The sequence below is a fragment of the Salmo salar genome, chromosome 09, assembly GCF_965601325.2.
Source record: "Salmo salar chromosome 09, fSalSal1, whole genome shotgun sequence".
Taxonomy (NCBI): domain Eukaryota; kingdom Metazoa; phylum Chordata; class Actinopteri; order Salmoniformes; family Salmonidae; genus Salmo; species Salmo salar.
In genome coordinates, this window is record NC_138299.1 from 45,433,016 (window position 1) to 45,455,114 (window position 22,099).

Here is a 22,099-nt window from a genome sequence, read left to right on the forward strand (position 1 = left end):
CTTCCTGTTTTGAAACATAGCCTCCTTCACTCATGCTGCCAAACATACCCTCGTAAAACTGACCATCCTACCGATCCTCGACTTCGGCGATGTCATTTACAAAATAGCCTCCAACACTCTACTCAGCAAATTGGATGCAGTCTATCACAGTGCCATCCGTTTTGTCACCAAAGCCCCATATGCTACCCACCACTGCGACCTGTATGCTCTCGTTGGCTGGCCCTCGCTTCATATTCGTCGCCAAACCCACTGGCTCTAGGTCATCTATAAGTCTTTGCTAGGTAAAAATTAGACAAGGTGTTAGGGGCTATTAGCATGTGTAAAGATCCATGACCTTCCAGAGTCGACTTATCAAGACTGTTTTTATTCTGACTGCTCAATACTCTGTTTTTATTCTGATTTCTCAATATTGAGCTTCTACTTCTTGTCATTAAAGATATTCTGATTTACTTGTACACACTCCGGAAACAGGCCATTTCACGCAGTGAAAAGGATTAGATTGGTGGAGGTATAGGCGTGAGTGAGTTTCCACTATATTTCTTATACTTGTAGTTTTCTTTCTAATTAGTGAAGGGAATTGGACAAGGCCACACTTTTTATTTATTATTTTATTTTATTTCACCTTTATTTAACCAGGTAGGCTAGTTGAGAGCAAGTTCTCATTTACAACTGCGACCTGGCCAAGATAAAGCAAAGCAGTGCGACACAAACAACAACACAGAGTTACACAAGGAATAAACAAACATGCAGTCAAGAATACAATAGAAAAGGTCTATATAGTACAGTGTGTGCAAATCAGGTAGGATAAGAGAGGTGAGGCAATAAATAGGCCACAGTGGCGAAATAATTACAATATAGCAATTAAAAACTGGAGTGATAGATGTGCAGAAGATGAGTGTGGCTGTTGACTTTGGGAGAGATAATTGGGACACAACCACAGGCCATCATTCACATGAAATACATTTATGACTGGTTGCAGTTCTGGATTATCCAGAACCCAATTTGCCCGTGGCTGTTGACATGGAGTATTACTCTGCATGTGCAGGAATTCTTTTTACATAGATGCTGCCTACGTAGCTTGGGACACACTCTTTTCACTTCACCTTGATATGAAGTGATTTTTGTAACAGATTAGGGGAATATTTTCCCTAACCCTTTTCCTAACCTTAACCTCAGTCTTCTAACCTGCTATGTTAATGCTACTAACCTGGTGAGTAAATTCTCCTAATCTGCTACGAAAAAGTCACTTCGGCATCAAAGTGGAATGAAAAGAGTGTTTCACTGTGTAGCTTCTGCTCAGTGCTTCCACGCCACTGTCACTTCACCATTACTGTCATGGGGGGGGGGGGGGACGTCATGTTCACCCTTAGTGACAAGGAGGGGGAAACTTAATGTTCACCCTTAGTGACATGGAGGGGGAAACTTCATGTTCACCCTTAGTGACATGGAGGGGGAAACTTCATGTTCACCCTTAGTGACATGGAGGGGGAAACTTCATGTTCACCCTTAGTGACATGGAGGGGGAAACTTCATGTTCACCCTTAGTGACATGGAGGGGGAAACTTCATGTTCACCCTTAGTGACATGGAGGGGGAAACTTCATGTTCACCCTTAGTGTCATGGAGGGGGAAACTTCATGTTCACCCTTAGTGACATGGAGGGGGAAACTTCATGTTCACCCTTAGTGTCATGGAGGGGGAAACGTCATGTTCACCCTTAGTGTCATGGAGGGGGAAACTTCATGTTCACCCTTAGTGACATGGAGGGGGAAACTTCATGTTCACCCTTAGTGACATGGAGGGGGAAACTTCATGTTCACCCTTAGTGACATGGAGGGGGAAACTTCATGTTCACCCTTAGTGACAGGGAGGGGGAAACTTCATGTTCACCCTCAGTGACATGGAGGGGGAAACTTCATGTTGTACACTAAAGATATGGTCGGCATGTTCCAACTATACATTCCATGCCTCAAGCGCTATTCCATGTCATTTTTTCATGTTGTAGCCTACACAAAATACATGATCGACATGTTTGTACAAACTTTGTTGTCCGTTGTAACAGTATATTTACGCAAGCGTATCCAACACATGCAAGACATTGTCACGTCCTGACCAATATTTAGGTATTATTTCTATTATATTTGGTCAGGACGTGGCAGAGGTATATTTGTTTTGTATTATGGGGTTTTGTGTGTGGTGTAGTGGGGTGTATTAGTTTGGTATAGGTTCTAGGTTTGTTTTTCTATGTGTAGTTTTGGGTGCTGGACTCTCAATTGGAGGCAGGTGTTTCTAGTTGCCTCTGATTGGGAGTCCCATAAGTAGGTGTGTGTTTGTTTGGTTTTCGTGGGTAGTTGTTTTTGCACTGCGTGTTGTGTGCCTGCAAAACTGTTCCTGTCGTGTATATTGTTTTCCAGTGGATGCGTTACTCCTTTTTTGAATTAAAACATGAGCATCCATATTCCCGCTGCAGTTTGGTCTATTCAACACGGCTCTTTTTGTGACAGACATACAGGCAGTCAAAATAGTGATTATTTTCTCATTGCAAACACATTGGCTAGTTCTTTTTTTCAGCAATTCTCAGTAAGATATGGCAACATAGCTATGAAGATTATCATCACAGATAGTAGACAGCCTAAAGCAGTAGTTGATGAATTATGCCTAGATTGTTCGGCTGCCCAGAGGTTGAACAGCTGGGGAGCCTACTCGTGCGGTACTTGATCATTGAGTGATTAAAGCGCAGGTAGTTTTTTACCCCACTGCAAAACTCAAGTGGGGAGTAAAACATTTTTTTTTAGTGGTTAGTGTCTACGATGTGGCAACAACTATAAAGATGAGCTTACATCATCACACAAAACACAGATTGTTTTTGCTCCGATGCAATGTGTTGGGACACACATTCAGGTTGTGCAACTGCAATATCCATTATAGCAGACAGAGAAGGGAGGCTACGGAGTCATAGTTCAGAAGAGGCTGAGTAAAGAGAGAAATGTAAAGGGAGGGGGAGTGTGAGCAGTAGCTACGTAGTGTGTGTGTAAAATAACACATGCGCAGAACCTGATCCGAATACTTAGCTTTGAGGGGTGGGTTCTGAACAACAATGGCAAAACATATGTACCCCCAAAAAATATTTTAGGGGAAATTAGACCTCCACCCAATAGGGCACTTTGGAGACTAAGTGCTAAGGGGCATGTGCTCTTCACAGGTAGAGCCCTGTCAGTTTAGGACCACCACACAATGTAATTATTCCTATGCTGAGTAATGTTGTTAGATAATTGCATAAAATGCATGTATGATCCCACCATGTGTGCAATTACAGGCAATGTTCTTTCAATGCGTATGTTAAGTCATATACTCTGAGACTTCTGTTGTCAAAGTCAAGGGAAGCTTATTGTAGGAGTGCTACAGATAACAAGTCTTCTCCTTTGTATACCTTGTGTTGTTATTTGATAGTCAGCTTAAAAGTGGTTTGTGCAAGAACTAGCAGGTTTGACATTTAAGTCTCCATGCTGTCAATCAAGTTGCCCCCAAGGCCTTGTCAGTGACTCAACAGAAGCTTACATCCTCAAATGAACAAAGACAAGCATGCGAGTGTGAGAACAGGGGAAAACCTGTTGCAAAAGGGACAGAAAAAAAACTGGTTCAACTTCGCACCACAAAAGCTGACCTTAGGAGACCCCCAACATGATTTACAAGATGACTGACATCTTGATTGCTCTATGAAATGATTTTTGACAAACATACAGTATGTTATTACATACACTGTACTATGTGATGCCAATGCAGGTGAACACCTGGAAATTACCATTGGTTATTTATTTAGTCAATTTATTGTACATGTTATTATCAAACATGGACAGTAGCATAGGATGATTCATTTAAATTGTAATTTAAAAAAATAAAATAATAAAAGATAATAATAGTTTCAGAAATACAAGACTGCTTTAGACATTCCAACTCATTTTATGTGACCAGTTTATCTGAGGGAGGAGGCCAGCGATAAACGGAGAACATTTTAATAAAATGACATTTTAAAATCTGCAGAACAAGTTTATGGTACATGAGTATGGTTGTGAGTATTGTGGTCTTGTCAGCATTAGGTATGTCATGATTCATTTACTTTCTGCGTTTGTTGTGTGTGTATTTCTTTTCTCCCATGGCAGTTACTCTAAATGTCAAATTTTGTTTTGGCAAATCATTAAAATGCCAAGTCTTGCTGAAGGAAGAAAAGACAAGCCCATGCAGGTGAGATAAAATATGCTTGGACTAACATCTGCTGCCTACAGTGATAGGACATTTCACAGGATCGAACAACTGACTGTAGCCCAAATAGTACCCAGGCTTCACTTGATTATTTGCCTTTTGTAAACTATATATTTTCATTCTCAAGTTAACACTTTTAAATAGGCTAGCCTACACAATATTTATATAGCCTATCTAATTTAGCAACAGACATCAGTTGGCATTTGCCCTTTTCAAGTCTTGTGAACCTATTCTCTCTTTCTGTATTTTCAGAAGTTTCTCTTCTGATCTAAAGCAAAAATTAAAGTGGATGGCTATATGACTGACGAAACAAGATTTGCCACTACCCTATCCAATGGAAAGCTATGGTAATATGAGATATGGTAATATGAGAAGCTAGGAAAGCAATGTATGTACTGGAGACCTACCTAATGTGGGCGTGGCTTGTGCCACACCCACATTCAGTAGTCTACAGTACATTAGAAATCTCTGGAACCTTCAGGTATATAAGATGATGATGACCTGAATTAGTTTCTAAAAGATTGAAAACTTTGAATATAACAACCATTCCTGCGATATTCTGAGGTGAGGCACTTTACCTGACTCTGATTTACAGCCAGTGTTATTAATGGTTTGTGTAGGCTACAGGTGCCTGAAACAGACATGTGCATGTTACATTTTACCATGGCTTATGTATTCATGTGATCTCTGTGTGACTCAAACATTACAACATCTCTGATGAAATACTGGTGATCTCAATTTTGTATTATTTAGTGATCACATATATCTGAACTGTTTCTCCGACTTCATGAGACAAATGAGCTTGGATTGAGACTTACATTTGAGAAATATGAGAAATTGATGAGATCTTATCATTGTACCCTCCTCATGAGCACATTCATGTGTTAATTCTTATAAATTACATATTTCTGGATTTCACTTTCAATACATTTGCTAAAATTTCCAAAAACATGTTTAACTTTGTCATTATGGGGTATTGTGTGTAGACAGGCAATTAGAAAATATATATATACAGTGCCTTGCGAAAGTATTCGGCCCCCTTGAACTTTTCGACCTTTTGCCACATTTCAGGCTTCAAACATAAAGATATAAAACTGTAATTTTTTGTGAATAATCAACAACAAGTGGGACACAATTATGAAGTGGAACGAAATTTATTGGATATTTCAAACTTTTTTAACAAATAAAAAACTGAAAAATTGGCCGTGCTAAATTATTCAGCCCCTTTACTTTCAGTGTAGCAAACTCTCTCCAGAAGTTCAGTGAGGATCTCTGAATGATCCAATGTTGACCTAAATGACTAATGATGATAAATAGAATCCACCTGTGTGTAATCAAGTCTCCATATAAATGCACCTGCTCTGTGATAGTCTCAGAGGTCCGTTTAAAGCGCAGAGAGCATCATGAAGAACAAGGAACACACCAGGCAGGTCCGAGATACTGTTGTGGAGAAGTTTAAAGCTGGATTTGGATACAAAAAGATTTCCCAAGCTTTAAACATCCCAAGGAGCACTGTGCAAGCGATAATATTGAAATGGAAGGAGTATCAGACCATTGCAAATCTACGAAGACCCGGCCGTCCCTCTAAACTTTCAGCTCATACAAGGAGAAGACTGATCAGAGATGCAGCCAAGAGGCCCATGATCACTCTGGATGAACTGCAGAGATCTACAGCTGAGGTGGGAGACTCTGTCCATAGGACAACAATCAGTCGTATACTGCACAAATCTGGCCTTTATGGAAGTGGCAAGAAGAAAGCCATTTCTTAAAGATATCCATAAAAAGTGTAGTTTAAAGTTTGCCACTAGCCACCTGGGAGACACACCAAACATGTGGAAGAAGGTGCTCTGGTCAGATGAAACCAAAATCAAACTTTTTGGCAACAATGCAAAACGTTATGTTTGGCGTAAAAGCAACACAGCTCATCAACCTGAACACACCATCCCCACTGTCAAACATGGTGGTGGCAGCATCATGGTTTGGGCCTGCTTTCCTTCAGCAGGGGCAGGGAAGATGGTTAAAATTGATGGGAAGATGGATGGAGCCAAATACAGGACCATTCTGGAAGAAAACCTGATGGAGTCTGCAAAAGACCTGAGACTGGGATGGAGATTTGTCTTCCAACAAGACAATGATCCAAAACATAAAGCAAAATCTACAATGAAATGGTTCACAAATAAACATATCCAGGTGTTAGAATGGCCAAGTCAAAGTCCAGACCTGAATCCAATCGAGAATCTGTGGAAAGAACTGAAAACTGCTGTTCACAAACGCTCTCCATCCAACCTCACTGAGCTCGAGCTGTTTTGCAAGGAGGAATGGGCAAAAATTTCAGTCTCTCGATGTGCAAAACTGATAGAGACATACCCCAAGCGACTTACAGCTGTAATCGCAGCAAAAGGTGGCGCTACAAAGTATTAACTTAAGGGGACTGAATAATTTTGCACGCCCAATTTTTCCGTTTTTTATTTGTTAAAAAAGTTTGAAATATCCAATAAATTTCGTTCCACTTCATAATTGTGTCCCACTTGTTGTTGATTCTTCACAAAAAATTACAGTTTTATATCTTTATGTTTGAAGCCTGAAATGTGGCAAAAGGTCGAAAAGTTCAAGGGGGCCGAATACTTTCGCAAGGCACTGTATATATATATATTTGATCAGTTTTTCATTCAGGCTCTAACACAACAAAATGTGGAAAAGTCAAGGGTTATGAATACTTTCTGGAGAAACTGTTCATTTAGAATGTCGTTGCATTCATACATTGTTAAGCCTCCATCCAGTGGTGTAGTAGAGGGTAGGTATACTCAGGTATACGCCATATACCCACTAATGTTTCAGTGGGCATTGCCTATACTAACTAACTCCATCTCATATGCTAGGCTATTTACAAATGTGAATGTCTTAGATATTCCCTAAACCTCAAAAGTGGGCTCCTGATGTGGTTTAAGCAACCCTAAGTCTAAATATTGCTGTTACATTGCACAACCTTCAATGTTATGTCATAATTATGTAAAATTCTGTCAAATTAGTTCGCAATGAGCCAGGCGGCCCAAACTGTTGCATATACCCTGACTCTGCTTGCACTGAACGCAAGAGAAGTGACACAATTTCCCTAGTTAATATTGCCTGCTAACATTAATTTATTTTAGCTAAATATGCAGGTTTAAAAAAAATATACTTCCGTTTATTGATTTTAAGAAAGGCATTGATGTTTATGGTGAGGTACATTCGTGCAACAATTGTGCTTTTTTCGCAAATGCGCTTTTGTTAAATCATCCCCCATTTGGCGAAGTAGGCTGTGATTCAATGATAGATGAACAGGCACCGCATTGATTATATGCAATGCAGGACAAACTAGTTAACGTAGTAATTTCATCAACCATGTGTAGTTAACTAGTGATTATGTGAAGATTGATTGTTTTTTATAAGATAAGTTTAATGCTAGCTAGCAACTTACTTTGGCTCCTTGCTGCACTCGTAACAGGTGGTCAACCTGTCAACCTGACTGTGAAAGACCAATATGGGATTTGTAATTTTAGGTAATTCAGAGTGTATGTCACTGTTTCACATATTATTTTTCACACAGGGTACATTCCTTCACTGGGCGGGCCGTTTGGCAAATTTTGGGCAAATTAGAGTATAAACACTTTTCTAGGCACCACTACACCACTGCTTACTACCTAACGTTACCTCTGATATACTGTACCTAGCTAGCTAAACTCGCCTCAGCCTGTGCTGCTGTCAAAACAGCGGCAACATCACACGTAAGCTGGGTTTAGCTAGCTAGCTAGTATACCACTATTTTCAACCCGCTAGTTATGATTTAGATAACTAGCTACGTTATTTAATTTTTATGTTAGCTAGGTAGATTCTTCGGCTCACCGTGAATGACGTTAGCTATATCTAAACTCTGTTAGCATGTGTATCTAGCTAATGTTAGCTGCTAGCTAGATTATCTAACTAGCTACTCAGTTTGATTTAGCAAGTCAACAAGGAACCTATCTGGAAACAAATAGTTGTTAACAAAAAAATGCAGTAGTGAGACTGTGAAAACTGAGCCATGTTTGAGAAGGAACATCCAAATCCTTGGAGTCATAGTATAGTCATATCGACTATTATTTGAGATCTTGCTCTAATTTAATTATCTCGGGCATGGAGACATAAACAGGAGAGTTAAATTAGACTTACTTAAGATCATTTATAGATCTCTTAATTTGATCCGAGTAAGACAAATATGAGATATTATGTGATTGTTTCTCCTGAGCAGAATTTGAGAAATATGAGAAAATTAAATCTTTGGAGGGTGGGGATGAGATATCTTCTTCCTATGAGAATTCTCTTAAAAAACCTATAAAAAAACGTTCACTGACATGGGCTAGTTGATCTGGACATTTCTGACAAGATATAAATAGCTTTCTAAGGTCTGCAATGACTGACACGACAAGAGGAAAACTGCTGTAATAGTTGTACTACCCAATTTAGAAATTGCACTTTGTGCATTCTACTATTACAAGTAGGTTGAAAGCCCGACTGAGTTCATAAAAAAAAACGAAACAAAAAACACTGTGATAAAGCTGGATGGCATTTTGAATTGTGCTGTAGCGCGCAGCACAGCTGTTTGACCAGCATAGCCACATACACTATATGACCAAAAGTATGTGGACACCTGCTCATCAAACATCTCATTCCAAAATCATGGGCATTAATATGGAGTCAGTCCCCCCCATTGCAGCTATAACAGCCTCCATTCTTATGGGAAGGATTTCCACTAAATGTTGGAACATTTCTGCTGGGACTGGAGCATTAGTAAGGTCGGGCACTGATGTTGGACGGTTAGGCCAGGCTCGCAGTCAATGTTCCAATTCATCTCAAAGGTGTCCAATGGGGTTGAGGTGAAGGTCTTTGCGCACAGGGGAATTGTCATGGGCGTTCCCCAAACTGTTGCCACAAAGTTGGAAGCACAGAATTGTCTAGAATGTCATTGTATGCTGTGGCATTAAGACTTCCCTTCACTGGACCTAAGGGTCCTAGCCCAAACTACGAAAAAAATCCCCAGACCATTATTCCTCCTCCACCAAACTTTACAGCCGGCACTATGCATTTGGGCAGGTAGCAGTTTCTTGGCATCTGCCAAACCCAGATTCATTCATTGGACTGACAAATATTGAAGCGTGATTCATCACTGCAGAGAACGCGTTTCCACTGCTCCAGAGTTCAATGGCGGCGAGCTTTACACCACTCCAGCCGACGCTTGGCATTGCGCATGGTGATTTTAGGTTTGTGTGCGGCTGCTCGGCCATGGAAACATATTTCATGATGCTCCCAACGAACAGTTACTGTGCCGACATTGCTTGCTTCCAGAGGCAGTTTGGAACTCTTGCTTCCAGAGGCAGTTTGGAACTCGGTAGTGAGTGTTGCAAACCGAGGACAGACGATTTTTACGCGCTATGCACTTCAGCACTCGGCGGTCCTGTTCTGTGAGCTTGTGTGGCCTACCACTTTGTGGCTGAGCCGTTGTTGCTCCTAGATGTTTCCACTTCACAATAACAGCACTTACAGTTGACCGGGGAAGATCTAGCAGAGCAGACATTTGACTAACTGACTTGTTGGAAAGGTGGCCTCCTATGACGGTGTCACGTTGAAAGTCACTGAGCTCTTCAGTAAGGGCATTCTACTGCCAATGTTTCTCTATGGAGATCGCATGGCTGTGTTCTAGATTTTTTACACCTGTCAGCAATGGGTGTGGCTGAAATAGCCAAATTCACTAAGTTGAAGGGATGTCCACATACTTTTCTATAGTGTATAAAATCGGTGAAATAGGCAAATATTTGACATATCATTGTCAACATTGACTTCATTGTCTGTGAAGGGTCTGTGAAACCAAATTTTATTTTTTAAATATGGAGTATTACACTTTTAAATACACAGCTAAACTTGCTGTAGGCCAGTGGTTACCAAACTTGTTATAGTCCCGTACCCCTTCAAACATTCAACGTCCAGCTGAGTACCCCATCTAGAACCAGGGTCACCGCACTCTCAAATGTCGTTTTTTGCCATCATTGTAATCCTGCCACACACAATATACGATACATGTATTAAATGTACCACTCAACATGCCTCAGACACCTCTTTTGTCCCACCTCCCACACATGCGGTGACCTCACCCAGCATAACTAGCGCGTCCAGAGATGCAACCTCTCTTATCATTACTCGGTGCCTGGGTTTACCATCACTGTACCCGCACCCCACCATACCCCTGTCTGTACATTATGCCTGAATCTATTCAACCACGCCCAGAAATCTGCTCCTTTTATTCTCTGTTCCCAACGCACTAGACGACCAGTCTTGATAGCCTTTAGCTGTACGCTCATCCTACTCCTCCTCTGTTCCTCGTGTGATGTGGTGGTTAACCCAGGCCCTGCGTGTCCCCAGGCACTCTCATTTGTTGACTTCTGTAAGAAGCCTCCTCCCTAAGTTTGTTTTACTCACTGCTTAAGCACACTCTGCCAACGCTGATGTCCTTGCTGTGTCTGAATCCTGGCTTAGGAAGGCCACCAAAAATTCGGAGATTTCCATACCCAATTACAACATTTTCCGTCAAGATAAAACTGCCAAAGGGGGATGAGTTGCAATCTACTCCAGAAATAGCCTGCAAAGTTTTGTCATACTTTCCAGGTCTATGCCCAAACAGTTTGAGCTTCTAATTTTAAAAATGAATCTCTCCAGAAATAAGTCTCTCACTGTTGCCGCCTGTTATAGACCCCCCTCAGCTCCCAGCTGTGCCCTGGACACCATATGTGAATTGATTGCCCCCCATCTTCAGAGTTCGTTCTGTTAGGTGACCTAAACCGTGATATGCTTAACACCCCGGCAGTCCTACAATCTAAACTAGATGCCCTCAATCTCACACAAATTATCAACGAACCCACCAGGTACAACCCTAAATCCGTAAACATGGGCACCCTCATAGATATTATCCTGACCAACTTGCCCTCCAAATGCACCTCTGCTGTTTTCAATCAGGATCTCAGCGATCACTGCCTCATTGCCTGCATCCGCTATGGGTCCACGGTCAAACGACCACCCCTCATCACTGTCAAATGCTCCCTGAAACACTTCTGCAAGCAGGCCTTTCTAATCGACCTGGCCTGGGTATCCTGGAAGGATATTGACCTCATCCGAGGATGCCTGGTCATTCTTTAATGACTTGGAGAAGATCTGCAAAGAGGAGTGGGACAAAATCCCTCCTGAGATGTGTGCAAACCTGGTGGCCAACTACAAGAAACATCTGACCTCTGATTGCCAACAAGGGTTTTGCCACCAAGTACTAAGTCATGTTTTGCAGAGGGGTCAAATACTTATTTCCCTCATTAAAATGCAAATCAATTTATAACATTTTTGACATGTGTTTTTCTGGATTTTGTTGTTGTTATTCTGTCTTTCACTGTTCAAATAACCCTACCATTAAAATTATAGACTGATCATTTCTTTGTCAGTGGGCAAACGTATAAAATCAGCAGGGGATCAAATACTTTTTCCCCTCACTGTACGTGCAATGCCGTCGGGGGTACGCCAAATATAAATGTGATTCACAACAACAACAAAAATCTTCACATTTTCAACTGTACATTTGTATTTTCTAACGAGGCTATACATTTGGGTGAGGTTTTTTTCCTCGCCAGAGTCGCCTCTTTTCACTGCCAAAATCAAATTAAACCATTGTGTTCAGCGAAATAAAAACACTACGTCAAATACAGGTAGCCTAGTCAAATAATTAACATCCAATCACATTAACCATTACTCTCTCATGGGAAACCTTCACTCTTGCGCAGACATTTAGAAACAAAACATGACAGTTTGAAAAATAAGCCACAGGAGTTTTTGAGCGAGAATAAAGATGACTTTTGAGTGGTAAGACATGTATAAAAGCAACAGATACCATTAATAAGGGTCTAGAAGCGTCTTATATGGTGCGCTACCGAGTGGCTAGGACAGGCAAGCTCCATACTATTGTGGAGGACTTAATTCTTCCTGCTGCCGCGGATATGGCTGGGACAAGACTGGGGGAAAAGGCCCCAAAAACTATACAGACAATGTCTTCATCAAACAACACTGTTTCACGATGCATCAGTGACATGGCAGGAGATGTTTTGAAACAATTACTGCTTTGCATACAAGCCAGTGAATTCTATGCGTTACAGCTGGTTGAGTCAACAGACAAGGCGGGCCTGGCACAGCTCCTGGTATATATCCGCTACATTTATGGCGGGTCAATTAAGGAAGACATCCTCTTCTGAAAACCACTGGAAACCAGGGCAACAGGAGAGGGTATTTTTAAAGTACTGGACAGCTTTGTGACATCAAAGGGACTTTGGTGGTCAAGATGTGTTGGTATCTGTACTGATGGGACAAAAGCCATGACAGGGAGACATAGTGGAGTGGTAACGAGCGTGCATGCAGTTGCTCCCGACGCCACTTGGGCAGTTTTGGTCACTTTAGAGTGTTTTCTATCCAAATCTACTAATCCTTTGCAAATATTTGACTCTGGGCCGGGGTATTAGGCCGTTTACTGAAAATGAAAATACTGCACCCTAGCCCTAAAGGTTTCGAGGCTGATGTTTGGCAACTCAAACCTTCAGCCACCTCCACAGATTTACTATGGGATTAAGGTCTGGAGACTGGCTAGGCCACTCCAGGACCTTAATGTGCTTCTTCTTGAGACACTCCTTTGTTGCCTTGGCCATGTGTTTTGGGTCATTGTCATGCTGGAATACCCATCCACGACCCATTTTCAATGCCCTGGCTGAGGGAAGGAGGTTCTCACCCAAGATTTGACGGTACATGGCCCCGTCCATCGTCCCTTTGATGCGGTGAAGTTGTCCTGTCCCCTTAGCAGAAAAACACCCCCAAAACATAATGTTTCCACCTCCATGTTTGACGGTGGGGATGGTGTTCTTGGGGTCATAGGCAGCATTCCTCCTCCTCCAAACACGGCGAGTTGAGTTGATGCCAAAGAGCTCCATTTTGGTCTCATCTGACCACAACACTTTGACCCAGTTGTCCTCTGAATCATTCAGGTGTTCATTGGCAAACTTCAGACGGGCATGTATATGTGCTTTCTTGAGCAGGGGACCTTGCAGGCACTGCACTATTTCAGTCCTTCACGGCATAGTGTGTTACCAATTGTTTTCTTGGTGACTATGGTCCCAGCTGCCTTGAAATCATTGACAAGATCCTCCCGTGTAGTTCTGGGCGGATTCCTCACCATTCTCATGATCATTGCAACTCCACGAGGTGAGATCTTGCATGGAGCCGCAGGCCGAGGGAGATTGACAGTTCTTTTGTGTTTCTTCCATTTGCAAATAATCGCACCAACTGTTGTCACCTTCTCACCAAGCTGCTTGGCGATGGTCTTGTAGCCCAATCCAGCCTTGTGTATGTCTGAAATCTTGTCCCTGACATCGTTGGAGAGCTCTTTGGTCTTGGCCATGGTGGAGAGTTTGGAATCTGATTGATTGATTGATTGCTTCTGTGGACAGGTGTCTTTTATACAGGTAACAAACTGAGATTAGGAGCACTCCCTTTAAGAGTGTGCTCCTAATCTCAGCTCGTTACCTGTATAAAAGACACCTGGGAGCCAGAAATCTTTCTGATTGAGAGGGGGTCAAATACGTATTTCCCTCATTAAAATGCAAATCAATTTATAACATTTTTGACATGCGTTTTTCTGGATTTTTTTGTTGTTATTCTGTCTCTCACTGTTCAAATAAACCTACCTGTCATGTCCTGACGATAGAAAGCTGTTATTTTCTATAGTAGAGTAGGTCAGGGCGTGACAGTTTTTTTTTCTAGTTTAGATTTTCTATGTTGTTATGTTCTAGTTTTTGTATTTCTATTTTTTTTTGGGGGGGGATGATCTCCAATTAGAGTCAGCTGGTCATCGTTGTCTCTAATTGGAGATCATACTTAAGTAGTTGCTTTTCCCACCTGGGTTTGTGGGAGATTGATTGTGAGTAAGTGTATGTTGTAACGCTTTGTCACGGTTTGTTGTTTTGTTCATTCAGTTTATTTGTATGTATTGCATAGTTTCACAGTTTAATAAAGAAAATGTGGAACGATACACACGCTGCGCTTTGGTCCGCTCCTTCATCCTACGACAACCGTGACAATACCATTAAAATTATAGGCTGATCATTTCTTTGTCAGTGGGCAAAGGTACAAAATCAGCAGGGGATTAAATACTTTTTTCCCTCACTGTACCCCAGTTTGGGAATACCTTCTGTAGACTATTCATTCTTGCATTTTTGGGGGGATTTTTCATGTGATAGATTGGACGTAGGCTATGTATTATGAATAAGATCCTTTAAAATATAAAATAATATCTGTAAAAATGAATGTACAATGTTGTGGCTAATTTCTGCATTACCAAATGAGGAGAGTTACAAACGTCACACACCAGTCAGAGTTATACTTAAACTACATCTTTAATAATTAAGAGCTTTTGCAAAAGCACTTTGACTTTCAGTGATGCGCTATCTCCAATGAACCATTGAAAGTGATTACACAAAAGCACAAAGATATTTTATAGCCAAGATACACCCTTCTCAACGTACATGACGAACCACAGATACATAGAATGGGTCACAAGGTTAAGTTTTTTATGAAAGATATCTATAAAACATAGCAGACAGCAACTGCTGTGTCAACAGTTTTCATTGTATAGACCAGTATCTGGTCCTCCTACTCCAAACTGGAACCGTCTCTCCCTGGTACGGTATAGAACAGAACCATTAGCTAATGTCTTCTGGAATGCTCTTTAGGCGTTATTACCCAAAGACATCATAAATCTCCTCTGTCAGTGCTATCTCATAGAGGCCCATCCTCAGTAGAACACACAATAGCTAACAGAATACTCTATTCTGTCGAATATTACAACCATTATAAACAATACAAGCATTATAACATAATCTTGCAATTTTCCACGACAACAATTTAATACTGTATTAACTTCTATGGGAAACGTGGGACGTCAGCGTCCCACTCTATTCAACAGCCAGTGGTATACCGTGGCGCGAAATACAAAAACCTTAAAAATGCTATAACTTCAATTTCTCAAACATATGACTATTTTACACCATTTGAAAGATAAGACTCTCGTTAATCCGACCACATTATCCGATTTCAAAAAGGCTTTACAGCGAAAGCAAAACATTCGATTTTGTCAGGAGAGTACCCAGCCAGAAATAATCACACAGCCATTTTCAAAGCAAGCATATATGTTACAAAAACCCAAACCACAGCTAAATGCAGCACTAACCTTTGATGATCTTCATCAGATGACACTCCTAGGACATTATGTTATACAATACATGCATGTTTTGTTCAATGAAGTTCATATTTATATCAAAAAACAGCTTTTTACATTAGCATGTGATGTTCAGAACTAGCATACACACCGAAAACATCTGGTGAATTTACTAAATTACTCAGCATAAACGTTCACAAAATACATAACAATTATTTTAAGAATTATAGATACAGAACTCCTTTATGCAATTGCGGTGTCAGATTTTAAAATAGCTTTTCGGCAAAAGCACATTTTGCAATTGTCACGTCCTGGCCAGTATAAGGTTAATTGGTATTGTAGTTTGGCCAGGACGTGGCAGAGGGTATTTGTTTTATGTGGTTCGGGGTGGTGTTTTGGAAAATAGGGTGTTTGATTTAGTGTTTCCGGGTTTTTGGTTTATGGTCTGTGTGTATGTATTTCTATGTGTTATCTAGTTAGTTGTATGTCTATGTTTGGTTAATTGGGGTGGACTTCCAATTGAAGGCAGCTGTGTGGTGTTGCCTTTGATTGGAAGTCCTATATTAGTTGGGTGTGTTTGTTTGTCTAATTGTGGGAGATTGTCTTTGGATTTGCTGTGTTGCCTTCAAGGCTGTCATTTTGTCGTTCGTTCTCTGTTGTTATTTTTGTGTTCATTTTGGATGGAATAAATGTTCAAAATGAACAACCGCATGCCTGCTGCGTTTTGGTCCATTTCTACCGACGACAACCATGACAGCAATATTCTGAGTACATAGCTCGGCCATCACGGCTAGCTATTCAGACACTCGCCAACGTCGAGGCTCAGTAAACTCAGAATTACTATTAGAAAAATTGGATTACCTTTGCTGTTCTTCGTCAGAATGCACTCCCAGGACTTCTACTTCAACAACAAATGTTGTTTTGGTTCCAAATAATCCATAGTTATTATCCAAATACCTCCGTTTTGGTCGTGCGTTCAGGTCACTATCCAAAGGGTAACGCGCGGGCGCATTTCATGACCAAAAAATTAAAATGTTCCTTTACCGTACTTAGAAGCATGTCAAACACTGTTTAAAATCAATTTTTATGCAATTTTCCTCGTAAAATAGCGATAATATTCCAACCGGACAACCTTGTATTCATTCAAACAGCTGAAGAAAAAAATGGCCAAGTCTCGTGAACGCGCATCTCCTGTCTCTCTGAGCCACCAGGCAGGCCACTCACAAACAGAGCTCCTGAACCTTGCCCAGAGACAGCAGACGCCCCAATCCACTTTCTGTCGCCTTCAGAGAGCCAATGGAAGCCTTAGAAAGTGTCACGTAACAGCAGAGATACTGTAATGTTGATAGAGAGGCAACAGAAGGACCACAAATTGTCAGACAGGCCACTTCCTGCTTGTAATCTTCTCAGGTTTTTGGCTGCCATATGAGTTCTGTTATACTCACAGACACCATTCAAACAGTTTTAGAAACTTTAGAGTGTTTTATATCCAAATATACTAATTATATGCATATTCCCGTTTCTGGGCAAGAGTAGTAACCAGTTTAAATCGGGTAAGTTTTTTATCCGGCCGTGAAAATACTGCCCCCTAGCCCCAACAGGTTTTAAGTAGTTTTGTATATCTGTTATTGTTGCTTGTCATCAACACTTAATAATGCAGTATGTTATTTATATTTAGGCTCCACCTATTAAATCTGAGTATTTCATCATTTCACCCTGCTAACAGATCCTGCATACAGTACAACAATGCCTCCTCCCGGTGTGTGTATGAGTATAATGCAGGAGCGCCACAAGCAAGAGGGTGTTGGGAGTCTTGCCAACCCAGAGAAACACAGCAACCAAGACTTTCAGCAGCTGACGCAATACTGTTTGGCCAGGGGAGTGAGGTACATCGATGAGATGTTCCCCCCAGACCATAACACCATTGGTGATGGGCTACTTTCCTCTGATGACATGAGCAGAGTGGTGTGGTTGAGACCAGCGGTATGACATCATCATGCACACATAACAACACAGAGTATTAACTGATTTTAATTTGTAATTATGAATAGAAATTATAAATATTATTAATAGGTGAAATGTGTATATTCACTCTTCCAGAAAATGATGCAGTATCCAGATTTTATCGTTGATGGACTTTCAAGGTTTGACTTTGGGCAAGGATTGGTTGGTAAGTGGAACAAACACTCAAACTGGACAATTGTATCTTCATCTCTTCATTCAAAGACTCAATCATGGACACTCTTACTGACAGTTGTGGCTGCTTTGCGTGATGTATTGTTGTCTCTACCTTCTTGCCCTTTGTGCTCTTGTCTGTTCCCAATACTGTTTGTACCATGTTTTGTGCTGCTACCAGTGGAATGAAGTACTTAAGTAAAAACACATTAAACTACTACCTTATCTGTACTTTACTTTACTATTTATATTTTGACAACTTTTACTTTTACTTCACTACATTCCTAAAGAAAATAATGTACTTTTTACTCCATACATTTTCCCTGACACCCAAAAGTTCTCGTTACATTTTGAATGCTTAGCCGGGCAGGAAAATGGACCAATATCAACAGAACATCCCTGGTCATCCCTACTGCCTCTGATCTGGAGGACTCACTAAACACAAATGCTTCATTTTGAAATTATGTCTGCGCGTTGTATTGTTCCCCTGGCTATCCATAAATTAAAAAAACAAGAAATCTGGTTTGCTTATATAAGCACTTTAATACTTATGTATATTTTTGCAATTACATTTACTCAAGTATGACAATTGGGTACTTTTTCCACCACTGGTTGCTACCATGTTGTGCTGCTGTCATGTTGTGTTGCTACAATGTTGTTGTTACGTTGTGTTTCTACCATGTTGTGTTGACATGTGTTGCTTCCATGCTAGGTTGTTGTCTTAGGTCTCTCTTTATGTAGTATTGTGTTGTCTCTCTTGTTGTTATGTGTGTTTTGTCCTATATTTTATATATATATATCTATATATCTTAACTGATTTGCCTAGTTAAAAATAGGTTAAATAAAATAAATAAAAAGTGGATTTCTTAGTAAGCAAGCGTCAACATATACCACACCATGCCACTACCACACCATGCCACTACCACACCATGCCCCCACCACACCATGCTCCCACCACACCATGCTCCCACCACACCATGCTCCCACCACACCATGCCCCCACCACACCATGCTCCCACCACACCATGCCCCCACCACACCATGCTCCCACCACACCATGCCCCTACCACACCATGCTCCCACCACACCATGCCCCCACCACACCATGCCCCCACCACACCATGCCCCTACCACACCATGCCCCCACCACACCATGCCCCCACCACACCATGCCCCACCACACCATGCCCCTTGCATTTCAAATGTCATGATCTTCATAAACATGTAATTTATTTATCCAGGAGATTGCTGGTTTCTTGCTTCCATTGGGGCTTTGACGTTCCAGAAGCACATCCTGGAACAAGTAATACCCCTAAATCAAAGCTTTAAAGAGGATTACTGCGGAATATTCCACTTCAGGGTAAATAACCTTGGGCTAAATAACTTATTAAAATGACCATCATCCTTTGAGGATGTAATGTATTGACACAGAATACATTGTAATGAAAAGGTTCTGAGATTTATTGAGAACTCTTGAATTATATTGAATGATGACTGCTTAGGCTGCACTTTTCTCAAGCCCCATAGAGAATAGTCTCTGTAGGAATCATTTTCCTTTCCACCTATCTTTCAGTTCTGGAGGTTTGGGAGGTGGGTGGAAGTTGTGATCGATGACAAGCTACCAACAGTTGACGGCAGGCTCATTTTCGTTCATTCAAAAACTCCCAATGAGTTTTGGCCCGCCTTGCTGGAGAAAGCCTATGCCAAGTATGTGACCCACATCAGTTATTTATATAAGGAACTTTCTTATATAAAATGAACAAACATCACCTTAATTGTTGGTCTTATTTACCTGTTTCTTCTGGCAGGGTGTGTGGCTCCTATGCAGACATGAATGCAGGGACCCTTTCAGAGGCTATGGTGGACTTCACTGGAGGGGTTCACATCACGTTCAAGCTCACTGACGCTCCATCAAATCTGTGGGACCTCCTGTTCAGAGCTGCCAAGTCAAAATCGCTGATTGGGTGTGGCACACCTCAAGGGGTAGCTTTGATGAAGCTTTGAACAAAATACTTCATAGGGCAGGTAGTCTAGTGGTTAGAGTGTTGGGCCAGTAACTGAAAAGTTGCTGGATCAAATCCCTGACCTGACCAGGTAAAAATCAATTGTTCTGAACAAGGCAGTTAACCCAGTGTTCCCCTAGTAGGCTGTCATTGTAAATAAAAATGTGTTCTTAACTGGCTTGCATAGTTAAATAAAGGTTACATATTTGTTTTAAACGCATGTGTTATTAAGATACCGCAAATCATCCATTGACGTCAATAACATATCTGTAGAGTAATATGAGACGTGGCGTAGTTTAACTTGTAAACACAAAAGATATGAAGGTTGTGTTCATATTGTGTTCTATTTTGTGACTGAAACCTCTGTTCTGTTATGGCCCAATTACTTCACTTTATAATACCTATAATACCTGTGTCTATTGTTCTGTAGGAAACATCAGCGAACACGGTGGCACCCAACGGATTAGTGAGGGGTCATGCTTACACCGTCACAGGAGTTAAACAGGTACTGTATGGAACTAACAATCTGACAGAAATGCTTTGGCAATATCCAGTTCTTCCTGGAGGGAAATTTGAGCGTTTGTGTGGTCTGTGTGGTATGATTTGTTGCACAACCCAAAATGAACCCTTTTCCTTATGTTCATTCTGGTTTCTTCCACAGATCATGAGCCAAGGCATGCTAGTGAATCTTATCCGCCTCTTCAACCCCTGGGGCCGGGGAGAGTGGAAGGGAGACTGGAGCGATAAGTAAGGATTTACAGTATAGTCTGACTGTGACATGTCATCACACCTATTGTCTTCAAAAGGTCTTTATGAAATGTCAGCTAATCTCCCTTACCGTTTACATTGTATTCAGAAGTCACTCACAAGCAGATTTTACATTTTGTGTTTTTAACTTAAATGACACATTTCTAGTTTCCCTAAAGCTAATTTAATCCCCCCTGTTCTTGAAAAACAAGTTGTTCTGTCAAAAGACTGATAATCCAGTCCGACCTTCACATTTTCTCTCAGCTGACCTTCGTGTGAAGGTACTGTATGTAATGGTGTTGTATGTACTGGTGTTGTATGTAATGGTACTGTATGTACTGGTGCTGTATGTAATGGTACTGTATGTACTGGTGTTGTATGTAATGGTACTGTATGTACTGGTGTTGTATGTAAAGGTACTGCATGTACTGGTGTTGTATGTTATGGTACTGTATGTACTGGTGCTGTATGTAATGATACTGTATGTACTGGTGTTGTATGTAATGGTACTGTATGTACTGGTGCTGTATGTAATGGTACTGTATGTACTGGTGCTGTATGTAATGGTACTGTATGTACTGGTGCTGTATGTAATGGTACTGTATGTACTGGTGTTGTATGTAAAGGTACTGCATGTACTGGTGTTGTATGTAAAGGTACTGCATGTACTGGTGTTGTATGTAAAGGTACTGCATGTACTGGTGTTGTATGTTATGGTACTGTATGTACTGGTGCTGTATGTAATGATACTGTATGTACTGGTGTTGTATGTAATGGTACTGTATGTACTGGTGCTGTATGTACTGGTGTTGTATGTAATGGTACTGTATGTACTGGTGCTGTATGTAATGGTACTGTATGTACTGGTGTTGTATGTAATGGTACTGTACGTACTGGTGTTGTATGTAAAGGTACTGCATGTACTGGTGTTGTATGTAAAGGTACTGCATGTACTGGTGTTGTATGTTATGGTACTGTATGTACTGGTGTTGTATGTAATGGTACTGTATGTAATAGTATGTTCCGTCATGTAAGGTCATAAAAGTCTGCCAAATATTTGCATACAGCAAGGTTTATGGTTTTTGCTTTCACTCTTGAGCTTACGACATGATGTAGCTGTCTGTGACTAACAGCATAACATTTGAAAACTACTTAAGACTTTTCCCAAGAGCCTTTTCCCAGTTCACCAATTGATGTATAATATTTGCTTTCCTGTCAGGTCTTCCATGTGGCAAACAGTGAGTCCTGACGATCGGAAGATGTGTCTGTCAGTGGAAGAGGATGGGGAATTCTGGTAAACCATATAATGCAGAAATGTGTTTGCAGACCATGTTAATAAAGTGCAACTGACACATGCAGCATATCAAGTGATGATATTTCAACACCTTATCATTCACAATTTTGCTTGTCTTCTCAGGATGACAATGAAACATTTCTGTGAGCACTTCGTAGACGTGGATATCTGCTGTCTGTGCCCTGATTTTCTCGATGGCAACTCCACTTGTCATTGGACCCCCTCATTCCATGATGGCAGATGGGTTGCAGGAACCACTGCTGGTGGTTGCATGAATTTCCCAAGTAAATCTTACCTTGATTGACATGGAATGATA

The 22,099-nt window shown here is 41.0% G+C and overlaps 1 protein-coding gene across 1 annotated transcript in view; it reads left to right on the forward strand.

Annotated features, from left to right (window-relative positions):
• The first annotated feature begins 4,684 nt into the window (after positions 1 to 4,684).
• The window catches only part of LOC106611381 (calpain-1 catalytic subunit), a 30,795-nt gene continuing 13,380 nt past the window's right edge, over positions 4,685 to 22,099 (forward strand). Inside the window, exons 1-10 of the mRNA XM_082955493.1 lie at positions 4,685 to 4,823; positions 17,291 to 17,547; positions 17,665 to 17,734; positions 18,981 to 19,099; positions 19,313 to 19,446; positions 19,548 to 19,722; positions 20,173 to 20,247; positions 20,404 to 20,489; positions 21,709 to 21,783; positions 21,907 to 22,067. Coding sequence (XP_082811619.1) covers positions 17,311 to 17,547; positions 17,665 to 17,734; positions 18,981 to 19,099; positions 19,313 to 19,446; positions 19,548 to 19,722; positions 20,173 to 20,247; positions 20,404 to 20,489; positions 21,709 to 21,783; positions 21,907 to 22,067 — 1,132 coding nt within the window. The 5' untranslated portion in view covers positions 4,685 to 4,823; positions 17,291 to 17,310. The remainder of the gene's footprint in view (positions 4,824 to 17,290; positions 17,548 to 17,664; positions 17,735 to 18,980; positions 19,100 to 19,312; positions 19,447 to 19,547; positions 19,723 to 20,172; positions 20,248 to 20,403; positions 20,490 to 21,708; positions 21,784 to 21,906; positions 22,068 to 22,099) is intronic.